Source organism: Stegodyphus dumicola, chromosome 1 (genome assembly GCF_044657685.1).
Source record: "Stegodyphus dumicola isolate Sdum_Otavi_A_Nest chromosome 1, ASM4465768v1".
NCBI classification, from domain to species: domain Eukaryota; kingdom Metazoa; phylum Arthropoda; class Arachnida; order Araneae; family Eresidae; genus Stegodyphus; species Stegodyphus dumicola.
This window is the reverse complement of record NC_140768.1, coordinates 4,680,059-4,695,593: the sequence shown is the minus strand read 5'-3', so window position 1 is coordinate 4,695,593 and position 15,535 is coordinate 4,680,059. Positions and strand designations below refer to the sequence as shown.

Sequence of the window (15,535 nt, the reverse complement as noted above, 5' to 3'; positions counted from 1 at the left end):
ACTATGTTATTCAATATTTGATATCTCTAGATATCGTTGTTTTTTCACAATGTGAGAAACATACATACATTCATGCAGATTCTTCATTATTTAATTTGCTTAAATATAATGCAGGACTCTAATATCCAGTAGCAACAATTTGAAAAGTGATTCAGACTTTTATAGGGGCAAAATGCCAAAACGAAATTAATAGCCCTTTGGGCTAATAACTTAAAAAAAAACTCTTCAAACAAAGAACGATCAAACATCTCATTATATAAAATTTACACTAATTTAAGGTCCCCTTTCCTAAATTTACAAAAGGCTCTACTCATATGTGCCCTAATATCACCAAATGTGGCGATAATGTGTTCTGTGGTTTTTGGCACGATTGCATGTTGTATGGCAACCCTGTTGACGTTGAAAGATCTTTTGCTGGAGTAGTTTAATTGCTCGTTGGTTCGTGTCGCGCGTGTTTTGATATGGCCTATGTTGCAATGAGAGACGTGGTGGCAAGATTTCAATCGCGTATTTTAGATTGTGTACAAAAGAAATTTAGTATTAAAAGGTACGATGTTGGAGTTGTTAACGAGTCTGCTCTGTGTCTGAGAAGATAGGCGGGAAAGATAAAGTGGTAGAAGTTGATGAATCCAAAGTTCGGAAAAGGAAATATCGTGGCCATCCTGTTGAGGGGCAGTGGGTATTTGAAGGTGTGAAAAGAGGGTCTGGGAGATTATTTTTAGTGGTTGTACATGATAGAAGTAGGGAAACACTGATGCAGTGCATTAAAGAGTGGATTGAGCCTGGTACAACTATTTTTTTGGATGGATGGAAATGCTACAAGGATTTAGGAAAAGAAGGTTTTGAACATTTATTTGTGAACCATAGTATGAATTTTCTAGACAGTGTGTCTGGCTGTCATATAAATAAGATAGTGATTACGTGGTGGCATGTTAAAGGCGGTATTAAATTGGTATTTCTGCTGTTCAAAAAAAGTATTTTATATTTTTCTTGTTCTTATTTTGTAGAATGTTATGTTCATTGTTTTTTAGTATGAATTTCTGTCGTTATTATTATTTTTTTTTTTTTTGAATTGTTTGAAATTTATTTTAGTTGTTTTAGTTTATTTTGTTGATTAATGTGTAGTGCTTACATTGTGCAATTCATTGATGTTTTTTAAAGTTGAAACAGAATGCTGTGTACATGGTATTCTTTGAAATTTATTGTTGTTATGTTAATTTATTAAAGCAAGGTGTGTGTAGTTCGTAGATTCGTTCGTTGCCTAGATCGTGCAATTCGTAGATGTTTTTTTAAGTTTAAACATATCGCTGTGTACATGGATTCTTGTCAAATATTTTTGGTTAGAAACTTTATGTTTTTGTTATCTAAATATTTTGTTTTTGTTTCGGATTTTTAGCTTAAATTGTATGTGCAAAAACTATGTTTTTGGAGACATTTTAGGCTTAAAGTTCGAAATGTAAACAAAAAATTTAGGTAGAATATGGCAGCATGGAGTTTCTCGCCAAAAATATTTGGCAAGAAATTTGGTGACCTGATAGTGCTTATAAGAGTAGTTCTTTAAAAAAGATCCATCATTTTAACACACTGATAGTTCTCAAGTTTATGAACATATGTTTGTATGAAATACATATCAATGTATGATACAAAAAGTATCAATGGGTATAAATATTTTCATGATTACAAAGAAGGAAAAAATTAAACTAAAAACCGATATTCAAACACACTTTAAATAAATAAATTCTAGCTAAGTTTCTCTAACAAAGTACACTGAACAAAAATTAGTTTTCATTGAATAATATTGATTCTAAATGTCATAGTATTTTAATGGTGAAGGATTTAATAGAATGCTGGTTATCTGAATATTTCAGATCAAAATACGAATGCATAATTTAGAAAGGATGATATAAACAATTAGGAAAACGTTATTTGAAATGGATGTTATGAAGATGATTGAAAGAAATCTAAACCATGATGAAATTAGAATTAAAAAGTAGCTAAATGTCAATCTAAATGATCATGGTTATCATATTTCAAATTAGATCATGCTGCCACTTCAAGATAAACACATAATTCAGAACAGAGTGAAAATAATTGTAATATGAAATAATTAATGCTAATTAAGTGTGTTAAATGTTTAGAAATGGTTATAAAATGGCTGAAATGTACAGAAGACTCAGGCTAATAATACAGCTCAAAAAGAATCCACAACAAGGACACATATTAAAAAAAAAAAAAAAAAAAAAAGAGAGAAGGGGGAGATTCTGTATTGCTTATCAATAATTTTAAAATACAATTAACTAAACCCTGAACTTTATTTAATAAACTTTGGATTTTAAATAGTGGAAGAAAATATTCTCACTGACCCAAATGGAACTTATAATGTGCATGCCAGTATGAAATACATTTTACACTGAAATAACTCACATTTTGGTGGGTTTTATTACACATATTTTTCAAATCAGTAATCTTTTAAATGTTATATAAAACAATTATAAAAAGTTGATGTACTTACTTCAACTAATATTCCTCTAAAACTTGGTCCAATAGATACACTTCCTAATTTAATGACGAAATCTCGAACTTCGTAACGAGGTCCTTTAGATTCAATTTTTGTAGCTTTCTTCGGGATATATATGCCAGCCATTTTCATCATGAACATATCAAATTGAGAATCAGCAGTTAGACATGTTCCAGTATCCAGCAATGCAAAGCAAGTAACTGGATGTTCACTGTTATGAATTATATTAACCGCCCTATTAGGATCTAATTCAAAGAAATAAAAAACAAATAAATTCAGTTTGTATAGATTTCTCTCTATTAATTGGCTGACATTGCTTAAATTTAATAATAAACAACACACACTGCATCATTAAATAATGTTTTTGCAACATTTTAAAATAAATGCCTATGTAAATACTGGATCAGTGAATATATCCTTGCTGTTCTTCATTTGGTTCTCATGTTTACCATTCTATGATTTTATCAGTACAAAATAAACTACAAAACAATACAATGCATGATATAAAGGCATTGATACACTATAATATAAATCAATTATCACTCATTCACTCAGCAATGTAATCACCATCTTCGTCAATGACCACCTGCTAGCAATTAGGTAGGAGTTCAATGCCTCCTGTACAACTGTTGCAGAAATCGTAAGAGTAATCAGAAAGGGGGATAAATATATCAGAAGTATTAATTTTTCTCTACTTGGACGCTCCATACTGGCCTTTAAAATGGCCAAAACTAGCTGTTATCAACATACAAATTTCTGTTTGCAAAAATCAAACTCCTGAAGAAATACAATTGAATAATAAAAAATGAAGGCTTCACAATGCAATACTGCCAACCCAATGAATAATGACAAGGACTTATGCACCAACAGCTACAAATAATAAATGTACAAGTAACAGTTTATCAAATCTATAATTTTAAAAATGATAAAAGATCTATTACATGAATGCACAAATAACAATTTCTATTTTACAATAGTATACCCACATCTGCAAGTAATACATCCCAAGACTTAATAAGGATAATAGCAAATGCTACATAAAACAGGATATCTATATAACATACATAATTATGATCTAATTTGTAAATTATATATGAAAGATATTACCAAAATTAAATTAAATAATAAGGTACTTTTCCATTTCGCCGCAGCAAATCTCGCCAAGCAGACTGCATTGGCAATAACATACAGTATACACATAAAAAATTTTAACAAATGTTAGTTCTAAGATTTTTTTTTTTTTTATTTTGAAGGCATAAACATTTTAATATCGTTTAAAGTTTTGTAAAATGGCATTAATTCAAGAATTTACTATGCTTTCATGGTTCAACATCCTGATTCGCCGGTTCTTATCACGTGAACCCAAATGACCTCAGGTAAACTACACTACAAAAATCTAATTCTCTCAGTAATTATCTACATTAATTTCAAGTTAAATCTTAATTTGGGATACAAATTTAAATACAAGAATTATTTCAATTCGTATGAACAGCTTACTCAGAAGTTATGTAAAACCGCAGTGCTTTACTTCGCTAGGGCATTCTCATTACAATTGATGAATTTAGCCCTTGACTTTGCCTTTTCTACATTTTCGCCTTTGGGTGAGTGGTGTGATTACATCCTAATTGACTTGATTACTGCGAATGGCCTTAGAGCATAAAATTGAATTATCTGATAAAAATTATACGTAATTGTATGCCAATATTGAAAGATACAATCAATCTGATTAGAAATGGCTGCGACTTCTTTTGAAAATGATGCGTAAAAGGTTACCAGCGAGGATATTCCATTTGTCATCGGTTGTACCATTATTGGCAACTTTGTCGCCTGCGCCAGCAAAACGGAAAAGTACCAATAATTATAATAATTTTTTTTTACTGACAATAATGCATGATCCTGTTGCTGAATAAAGCAATGTAGAATAGTTAATTGTACACTAGGAATATTAGAACATACTCTCTCTCATACCTGTATGACAGTGAAAGATTCTAACATCTTAACTTAATTCACAAAAAGACGAGTAAAAAATAAAGAAATAAAATGTATTATGCTTTATTATATTTAAGTGGATGTTAGAAATAAGAATTATTAACTTTTCTAATATAGAAAATCCTTCTATGACGAGCACCTAGTTCAAATAAAATATCAAATAACAACACTTTTGAAGAAACAAATTTAAATCTGAAATTTAGAACTAAAAATACATAATGGGCAAATAAATTGAAGACCTGAATTAGTTATAAAATGTTGATCCCTTTTCATGCATCAATATAATAACTTCAAAGGTAATGTCAATGGCTTTCAAAAACAATTCACATTGAAAGATGCCATATTTACTTTGGCTCTTGATTGGAATATTATGTTGTAGCCTACGACCATGTTCGTAAATGACTAGTCGAATGACAAAGATTGGTGTGGTTTTAAAACAAGTCCGATATTCATGTCCAGCATCTTGGATTTAGTTACATGTTTGAAGAAGATTAATGTCCGAGAAGAGAACATGTAGGCTTGGATTGATGTAAACAATTCTGTTACCATCACACTATCTGACAATGATGACAAAATAGTCAGACATTTACTTGTATTTTCATCTTTCTCCTTTCCCATTACAAATACACGACTCAAAATTACTATATTTTAGCAACAGTCTTTTTAATTCTTTGTAATTCGGCTATGTTCTCTTCCTGAATCTAAACTGTGTTACTTGAAAAGATTTGACGGTTAGCTCTTGTCAAATTGTTTGTAAAAGATTAAATTCCTTTAATAATGTGATAAAAATTCAATAAAAATATTTTATAAATAATAAAAAATGAATTTAAAAATTGCATAAATAGTTTTCCCAGACTTCCTCTCACTCTGCGAGCACAAGCAATTGCTTACTTCTCTATTTCATCATTGTCTCAAAATGTGATAAATTGTACATAGAACTGTGGGGTGTTTATCACTTCCATAGTGATGATACCTTAAGAAATAAAATTATGTGGTGGATCTACTGTTACTTTTGTTCTCTAAATTCCTATGAATTCCATGTTGGATACAGATGGAATGCATTCCATCTGTATGCCACCAACATCTATAACCATCTCAGCCATGACTTAAAGATACCACTATCTCAAAATTATCACACATACACAGTACCCGCTGCTTACCTAACTCACTGGTTTATAAACTCAGCCGCTTATTACGTTCAAATTTCTATGAATCAAAATAAATATATGCTAATCAATGGAAAAACCACTGTTTGAACACATTTCCACAGCTTATTAAGCTCAGATTGGCAAAAGATTTATTCTTCAGTGCCAGACTACCTTACTTGTACCTATCAAAGCCTTTCATAAATCATTCATTTAACATATTGTGGACTGTGGCTCTATCATTCAAGCAGGTAATATTTCAATAAAACCAGTTTGATTGAAAATTTCCTATCCCCCTATTTCTGTACCTATGACATACTGCTTTCAGAGTTCTTTACCCCTACTGGACTTCAGAGGGGCAGAATTTCCTTATCTTAAGGTTAACAAAAACAGTTCTCTACAAACACTGTAAATGAATAAGGTATCTTCTTGAATACCAGCTGGCAAGAGGTGAAATTGCAACGTTGGTATTCCACCTTTTAAGGTTTCCAGATTCATCACTTCGGGATGCATATGAGTTGCAAAAAAGCTCATGAAATTCTTCAAAGTATTACAGCACATTAATAGTTTTTAAATGAAAAGAAAATGGCAAATGTAGACTGAAGATAACTCAAGGAAAGCATTGGCTATGCCTGTAATCATGAACAGGCATATGGACTAAACAGATAAAGGATAATCTTTCAGTTGGCTAAAAATGTAAATTGGAATTTTAATAAATCATTAGAAGAAGCATTTTTAATTTGTATTACCCTCAACTTGTAACATGCCGAAATGCCAAGCAAAGAGATTTAAACCTGAAAGAAAAGCTAAATTGTTAAAGATTTTAATGTTCTTGGTGATAGCAGCCAGAGAAAAACTACATTATAAGCAACATAGTGCAATTTACATAAACAAAAATTTATAATTAATGAAGAACGAAAAAAATGCACGTCTCAAGGAAGTGAAAAAAAAAAAAAAAAAAAAAAAAAAAAAACCAGAAAACTGAGAGGTGTTGATACTGTTTTTCCAGAATGGTTTCAAGCTATAAAGCTACAAAATGTTTCTATTTCTAGAGCTTATTCTCATTTATTCACTAAATGCTAGGACAGAATTTTATACCAACTGACATATGGCTCACAAGGAGAAAGTGGATTATCATGCAACTGACACCTGGATACAAGATGTTATTTAGGCTGCTAAATGAATACAAGCCACATGAAATTTATAATACAGATGAAAGTGGAGTGCAGCACATTACAGGAATATACACTAATAGTTAAAAGTAAAACAATAGTTTATTTAACAAATTGAAGAAATAAGTTCCTGTTTTATTAATGTACAATATGGACTCAACAATTACAAAAACAATATTTGTTATTGACAAAATCAATAAACTCCGATGTTTGAAAGGAGTCAAGACTTTACTTCTAACTTACCATACCAACAAGAACTCATGGATGACAAAAAGTAGTTTTACTTATGTTCTATTTAAAACTGACAGTGAATTGAAAAATGAAAAAACAGGTTTAATAATTAGATAACTATGGAGTATATATATCTCAGATTTCTTTTTGAAAAGTAGTACCTGTTCCTGCAAATACAACTTCTAACTTGTAAACTTTAGTTTAGCGTATTATAAAAGCTTTCAAATGTCATTACAGAAAGATGTTTCGTAAATGATAAACATAATTAAATTTTGTGAAAATGCAAGTATTTCAAAGGAAATAAATTGATATTTATTTCCTTTGAAACCATGCATATAAAGGGTGCAGAAACCATGCATATAAAGGGTGTTAATCTCTTCAAATCATTTGAAATTGTTTTCAAAAACATGACTTTTAGGTACTTATGTATTAACACAACCACTTTGTTGCAGTTTCATGGTCTTTTACATAACCAAAGGTGATTTATCGAATTTTTGAATTGCAACTTACAATGGATATGGTTATCAAAAGAACTGTTGCATGCACGGTCACTAGAGTTTCGCAACTTCTACTAAGGTAGTTGCGATAAACATGCCAGTACCAACTTTTATATTCAGAGTATAATTTGATATTCAGAGACTTTTATATCAAAATCTTCAGAGGAATTGCAAACTATAATTAATATTTCAGGTTACGAAGATAGAAGTTAGATCAGTGAGAGAAGTTAAGATTCATTTTCAGAATATGTTGTGTCATTTATCGAAATACTGTGTACAAAAACTGACCATGAAAGTGTTAAAAGAACTGTAGAAACTGACTGCAAAAGTGATACGATAAAATGTTATGGCATGCATTGTAATGTGTTAAAATGTGAGATCATGCATCGATCAGATATAGAAAAGCACTGCAAATTCTGAGAAAAATTCTTGAACTGAAACATGCTGATCAGAAAAGCTGTTGGCAGTCTTACGAAATTGAGAATACAAATACAGATAGAACAGATCGTTTGTAAAAGATTAAATTCCTTTAATAATGTGATAAAAATTCAATAAAAATATTTTATAAATAATAAAAAATGAATTTAAAAATTGCATAAATAATTTTAGTATTAATTTTTAATCATTATTTTGGATTATTTAATGAATTAGTTGTTATTCATTATTTTACTTGAAAAGGTGTAAAACTAAATCATGGTTCATCATATACAAATCGCTCTCTTACACTCAGCAGCTTAATAAACTCGAATACTTTTGGATCGGAAATGATTTTACTAAGCAGTGAGTACTTTCTATATATACATATATATATTGATAAGCAAAGCATGTATAAAATTTCATTCAATTACAACTCTTCTTTTTCTAGAAGCAGGATATGAATGTGAATATGATTTTTTAAAAGGGTAGACAAGGTTTCTGACAAAACTCTGGTTACTAAATATTCAATAAACAATACAAAATGTAAGTATTTTAAAACCTCAAATTACATTTAGAAAGATGAAATAGAAAAAAATTATACTAGCATACATACTTATATGAGGTGCAGCATAATAAGTCTCGCATTCAACACAAAATGTACCAGTTTTAACAGCTCCAATTGTTTCTAATCTTTTTTGTAACAATTCAGCAGCCTGCTGTCCACTTTTTCCTTCTGGGATAGGAAACTGATGAATACTAAAAAATTAAAATATATTACTAAATATACATTACACAAATGAAAAATAAGACACATATAGAAGTATTAAAATTGGGACAAAATATGCCTTCAATAGCTATGGCTGATGTGTGCAGACAAACATAACTTTGATGTTTATATAATTTTTCTATCTTCCAGACTAAAACGTTTAGACTTTTAGAAGTACAATATGTCTATGAAAGAATGCCCCAATTATAAATTTTAATAGTGGCGTATTCAAACCCTCGAAGAAATCGACCCTGGCAGGGGAAAAAAAAATGTCGGCCCTGAGGCCCTATATGAAATGTGAGGTAATATACATATAAGTTAACATTGTCATCTTCATCATAAAAATTCGTTTTATAAAATAAAAATATACCTTTGCAGAAAAATAACAGTTTATTCATATATATATATATGCAAATAAACTACAAACAATAAATAACAGTGAGTAAATAATAAGGAAAACAGCAGTTGATTCATAATTAGCCATTTAAATATTTTTTAATTCCAGGTGCCTGGGCAAACATTTCCTCCATTATATCTTCAATTTTTGCTTTAGCCAAAATATCCTTCTGTATGTTCATCCATAGCAATGACTCCAAATTAGCTTACTTCATAGTCCTCCTTAATCTGCATTTTACAATTTTTAAAAAGCTCTTTCGCATTCACCTTGCATTACAAATATGGCGAGTACAAATTTATAAGCAAAAAAGACATTGACATACGTGCTACTATATAAATTATATTTCAAAAGCACTTTATATATACACAAGATGCAATTGCGGTCAATCTTTGGATTATGGTAACTTGGCGATTTTTTGGTGAAAATTTGGCGACCAACCCTGCTACAGCAACCTGCTAGTTTTTGTATGGACGCCATTTTGTTTTCACGAAGACTTTTTTTTTTTTTTTTACGCAACATTTTTTTCCCAACAAGATGCTAGCCGAATTACGCTTATGCTAGAACTTTTATGGAACAAAAGTGCTTAATCATGACGAAGATTAGGTGCAAAATTGGGAGAAAGTGCAGAATCGCAAACTGCTTGCCGCGTTTTTAAGAATTGCACATACACGGTATCCATGAACACGTCGACCTATTTTCACTTAAAAAAACATCCCAGAATTGCAGAAAAATGGCATTGCGCACACTCTTGTCTCTATCCATGTACACTGCAAAAGTCCTACTAGCTAGTAACCTTTATTGCCATACCAAAATGTCGCCAAACTACCTGTTACCATATTCTAAAGATTAGCCGCAACTGCATTCAGCCTTGGACGAATGCTCATTAACAGATAAAGCACTCTCTCCTTCCAACTCGGTATCAGATTCAAAATAATGATTTTCAATTGAAATTTTTAGTAATTTCCATTTACTTACTAGGTCTTGATATTCATCCTTAAGATTATCAGTTGTTACACTTGCATAGTGGCCTAATAATATAGATAAATAGTCGAAAGAGTTTGGCGACAATGGCTTTGAAAAGTTTTTGGATCGAGAAGAGATATGTCTCCATATAACTTCCTATACCCTTCAAACTTATTTTTCATCGATGAAATGGTGCTGGCCATTATAAAATTAAAGACAGTAACTTTGAATTGTTTGACAGGACAATTGAAATTATAGTTGCATGATTTTGTTTTAAATTATAGCTTTATCATGAAGTCAAAATCATTTAGTTTTCGAGCCTAATTTCAGCTTTGTGACCTGTTTATCATTAAAAAAAGCCTTGCTGCATCACTGCTTCATGAAGTTAAATCACAAGTTGCTCAAAAAGCAAATGACAATCTTAAAACAGAATTTGTAATTGACTGTAAAAGGAAGAAGTAACATTCCTGATGATACAATCACAGCTACACGGATTTATTATGAAGCAATCTTTTCTTGAAACTATGGTATTATTACAAAGTGCAAAATGCTAATTCAAGAAAAGTGCAGATTACTACAAATTGATAATGCTTTACATTTATGCAAGCAATTATAAGTGACAATGCTGAAGTGAAGGACAGATAGCTTAACAACACTGATCATAATTAATATGTGGACGTTCTTAATGGTTAAATTTATTTGGACAAAATTTAATATTTGATGCTGTCCTCAAGTGAGCAGTTAAGATAAAAAATTATTTTAGGAATAACCATTTACCTATACCATTTAGAAGAATAGGCTTTAAGAATGCACAGAATCAGTAAATTCTATTACAGATGTTACTAAGTGGAAAGTCAAAATCTTTTATTTTAACCTAAATCAATCAATGTTTTGTTGGATATTGGCTAATCTTTGGAATATGGTAACAGGTACTTTGGCGACATTTTGGTAAGGCGATTAGGTTACTAGCTAGGACTTTAGCAGTGTACATAGATAAAGTCGAGTGTGCGCAATGCTATTTTTGTGCAATTCTGATATGTTTTTTTAAGTGAAAATAGGTCAACGTGTACATGGTTACCGCGTATGTGCAGTTCTAAAAAACGCGGCAAGCAGTTTGCGATTCTGCACTTTCTCCCAATTTCGCACTTAATCTTCATCATGATTAAGCACTTTTATTCCATAAAAGTTCTAGCATAAGCATAATTCAGCTAGATTGTTGGAAAAAAATTTTGAGTTAAAAAAAAAAAAAAAAATGCCTTTACTTTGTGAAAAGAAAATGGCATCCAAACAAAAACTAGCAGGTTGCTGTAGCAGGGATGGTCGCCAAATTTTCGCCACAAAATCGCCAAGTTACCATAATCCAAAGATTAACCTAGATATTCTTAAAGATACAGCTACAATTGAGAAAGAACACAAACACGCTTAAGTAGAACTTAAAATTAGGCAAAACAACAACCTTAAGCTTGGCATAATTTTAACTGAAATCTATTAATTTCAAAGGTGAACAGGTACAGGTTCTTTTTGCACCTTATTTATAAATAATTACAGTAGTTATATTAATTATTTAAATTACACTTAATGGATGACAAATCTGTAATCTTTATTAACAATCAAGTTCATATTGATTTTCAAAATATACAGTCCGTTATACTCACAGTACAAGCTTTGCTTCTTCAGATAGAAGCTCATTAAATTCAAGGCAGTATTATAAACATTAAAAGTTTACAATTGGTTGCCCCTTGTTTTGTGGCGATTCTTTTTTTAAGCCAAGATCGGTGCCAGGAAGGCGCCTGCTACACAGTACCAAAATACGAAGTTAAAGAATTGCACAAACTCTGTGTCCATGTACACATCGATGTGTTTTCACTTAAAAAAACATCCTAGAATTGCACAAACTAGGCATTGCACACTGCCTTAAATTTGCCCATGTGCACATCAATCTATTTTCATTTAAATAAAATCATGAAGCTAAAACAAAGTTAAAACTATCATGGTAACCAGAAGTGAAGTTTTATCATCAATTTTTTTTGTTAATTGTTGCTAATCAAAGGGGCACCCAATTCTACACTAGAGCCATTTTGAGAAGTGATATAATTTTCTGCCATCTAATACTTTATAATTTAACTTCAAAAACCATTAATACTCATACAATATAAAACCTATAAATCAGTAAAAATTACAGCGGAAGATACAGAATCACCCACTGCTTGCTGTGTTTTTAAGAATTGCACAAACTCGGTATCCACATTGACCTATTTTCACTTTAAAAAAAAATTAGAGAATTGCACAAAGTCAGCATTGCGCACTCCCTTAACTTTGTCCATGTACACATCAATGTATTTTTCACTTAAAAAGTCAAAGGAAATTGACAAAAATCCAATTCCTTTTACTCTTTCTTGTAAGGGAATTCCCTCAGGGGAAATTATTGGGCTCATTAGGTGGATTGAAAAAGTGTTTATTATTGGAAAGTGTTATATATACCTGAATATTTGATATAGTCAATTGTAAAAATTCCCAGGAGTTTGGTACCTTGTCGTGGTCTGAGGGCTCCACCTCCCATCCAAACTCTAAAAGAGATTGACAATGGATCAGAATATTTAGAATGAATTAATAGAAGCAGCTCAAACTATAATAAGTGAGCTTGAAACTTGCTTGGAAGATGCAAGTAGAGTTACAATAGCAATAAGAAAGAAAGTTTTTAATACACAAGAAGTGTTGTTTAGTTAGTTGGTATCTCAAGCATTAGAGATTGAAAGTTTAAAAGGAAAATTAGAAATTTTGGAATAGAAACCACAACATGAGAGAACTTTTGCTGAAGTTCTTAATGAGAAACAAATATATGATAAGAAAGCTTATCCAAAAAAAGATAGAACCAAGAAAATGGAAAAGCATGTGATGCTAATATATCCTAATAAAAAGGGAACTTCTTCTGAAGAAGTAAAATTAAAAGTGGTTGAAGTGATAGACCCAGTTGAGTTGAAGATTGGTATTAAAAATGTTAGGAAAGTGAAAAATGGAGGTCTGGCTGCACAATGTTCGACATTATCTCACTTGAACAAGAAATAATCTCTTTTGAGAGATATCTCTAATATCTCTTTTGAGAGATGAAATTCAAGTAAAAGCTCCTAAAAAGAAACAGCCTAAAATTATATTGTATAACTTGGATGAAGAAATGAATAAAAACGATATTCTAGAAGCAATTAAGAGACAAAATCAAATATTCGAAAATGAAGGAATTGAACTTTTGTTCAAAATAAAAGCTAGAAACCAAAAAGTTCATTGGGTAGCAAATATTCAACCAGATAAGTTTGGTTCAATTATGAACCAAATTAAAATTAATTTGAAATGGCATAGAATTACAATAAAACAGTACTTAAATGTCGTTAGATGTTTCAAATATCAAGAATTTGGTCATTTTCAAAAAAAAATGTGTAAAGGATCTGATATGTGGTAAATGTTCTAAGAAAGGGCATAATCATTGGGAATGTAAAAATGAAACTGAATGCATTAATTGTGTACAAGCGAATAATAAATTAGCTTTAGAAACTAAGCATTCTAGCTCAGATAAAAACTGTTCCTGTTTTAGAAGACAAGTGGATCTTCTAATAAGAAGAACTGATTATGGGTAATACACCAACAAAATATGACATCTTCCTGTTTTAGAAGACAAATGGATCTTCTAATAAGAAATAATTATGGGTAATGCACCCATAAAATATGATAAAATTGAAAAATAAATGATGGATAATCTTGGACATTGAACTCTATTGGCTATTGTATATATTACATATGTAAAAATATGATAAAAACAAATTGAAAAAGTTATTCATTTTGTTATAGTCTCTGTTCATCATAAAATTTATTCGAGATTGTATATTCTTGTACAAATAATATTTTTTATCACAAGGATGTCAATAATTTTACTATAATTTGTATTATTGAATTGAAGAAAAATGTTTATTTAATGTTTTCCTAAGTAAGGATTATGTTATTTTAATTAAAAGATTATGTTTTATTTTTGTTGTGTTTTGTATGTTATTTTTGTTGTAATAAATTGTTTCATTAATTTCAAATAGAAGTCCCAATAAACCCTGCTTATACCATTAAGGTTCACAGGATATATAACCAGTATTACTCTTGTAAAAAGCGCCAAACATAACCCACCAAATAAGTAGCCGATTCTGCAGTTCACCAGAATTACATTCTATTTCATTTTAGATGGCTGCTATTTAGGTTTAATACAGTTGTTCCTAGCCATTTAATTTTAGATACAACACAGCATTCAAAACATTTTTTTATATATTATTATTATTCTTTATATTTCCAAACCATCAAAACATACATCGAGAAGAAGTAGGTAGTTAAAAAGATCATTTTAGGCGAAAATATGCATTATAAAGATGCTTTATCAAACTAAACCGTGCTAATCCAATTATTGTTAGCATACAAATATAAAATACGAGAATGCTAATACACAATTACCTTACGACTCCCATACCTCTTCTTTCGTTAATAGCACATTCAAAATATTGTACCCATAACATCAATGCGCACGCGCAGAGTAAAGAGGGGGAAAAAAAATTATCCTCGTGTTGCAACAGTTAAGACTTTTTGCCCACAGGATGAGTTAAAAAAAACCCACAAACATAGTGTTAACTTTCTGCCCAGATTTCATAAATATGGCAATCCACCAATCAAATGCTGTGATTTTACCAAACATTGCACGAAAATTATTTCTATTGCTCTGAGTTGGTAACCCCGTATTTACAAAAAGCTATCAGTGCATCACGGACTCTAGAGATTAATAAACGTATTCTAAAGTATCCATTTATTGCTGGGAATAAGTTTGAACCATAAATAAAACCTCACTCGCGTAAATAACAAAACTTCCTTTTCATAATTCTACTTACTTCAAGCACATATTTTTGTTAATTGTATAAGTTTTTTTTGTTGCCACTTCCAAAAACAAAACTGAAAAAATTATTAGTGGCCACAAAATCCTAAGTAAATGTAATGAAATGTAAGAAATACTAACTAGATGTCATCTGAAATCCACCACTTATCAACTCACGTGTCTGGGAATACATGTATAATAACTCACAGCCTGAACTATAATCATACAGATCACGATTCTTTATTGGTAAATTACGGAATCTTACTTGATGATACAGACAGAAGCGTGGCTAGGGGGAAGCAATGGGGGACACCTGTCCCCGGGTGCAGTATCCAGGGGGCGCTAAATTCATGTTAAGAAATTTTAGAATGAAATGCTTTCCATTCTTGACAAACAGAAAGGGGGCACGAAATCTTCACTTGTTCCCGTGCTCTGAAAAGCTTAGCTACGACTCTAGATACAAAGTTTTTTTAATGGGGATTGTGACTGACTATGAATCATGTGTCTTTCAAAGAAGCATAGACTAGTTTCGTTCAGGGCCAGATT

The 15,535-nt window shown here is 30.8% G+C and overlaps 1 protein-coding gene across 3 annotated transcripts in view; it reads right to left on the bottom strand.

The window, feature by feature from the left end:
• The window catches only part of MED20 (Mediator complex subunit 20), a 36,206-nt gene extending 21,510 nt beyond the window's left edge, over positions 1–14,696 (bottom strand). For all 3 annotated transcript variants that reach the window (XR_004758563.2, XM_035362100.2, XM_035362102.2), the window contains exons 1-3: positions 14,578–14,696; positions 8,583–8,725; positions 2,513–2,763 (exon numbers count right to left, since the gene is read on the bottom strand). Coding sequence is in view for 2 of the 3 variants with exons in the window: in XM_035362100.2 (XP_035217991.1) it covers positions 2,513–2,763; positions 8,583–8,725; positions 14,578–14,639 (456 nt within the window). In the remaining variant the exon portion in view is untranslated. The remainder of the gene's footprint in view (positions 1–2,512; positions 2,764–8,582; positions 8,726–14,577) is intronic.
• Positions 14,697–15,535: the final 839 nt, after the last annotated feature.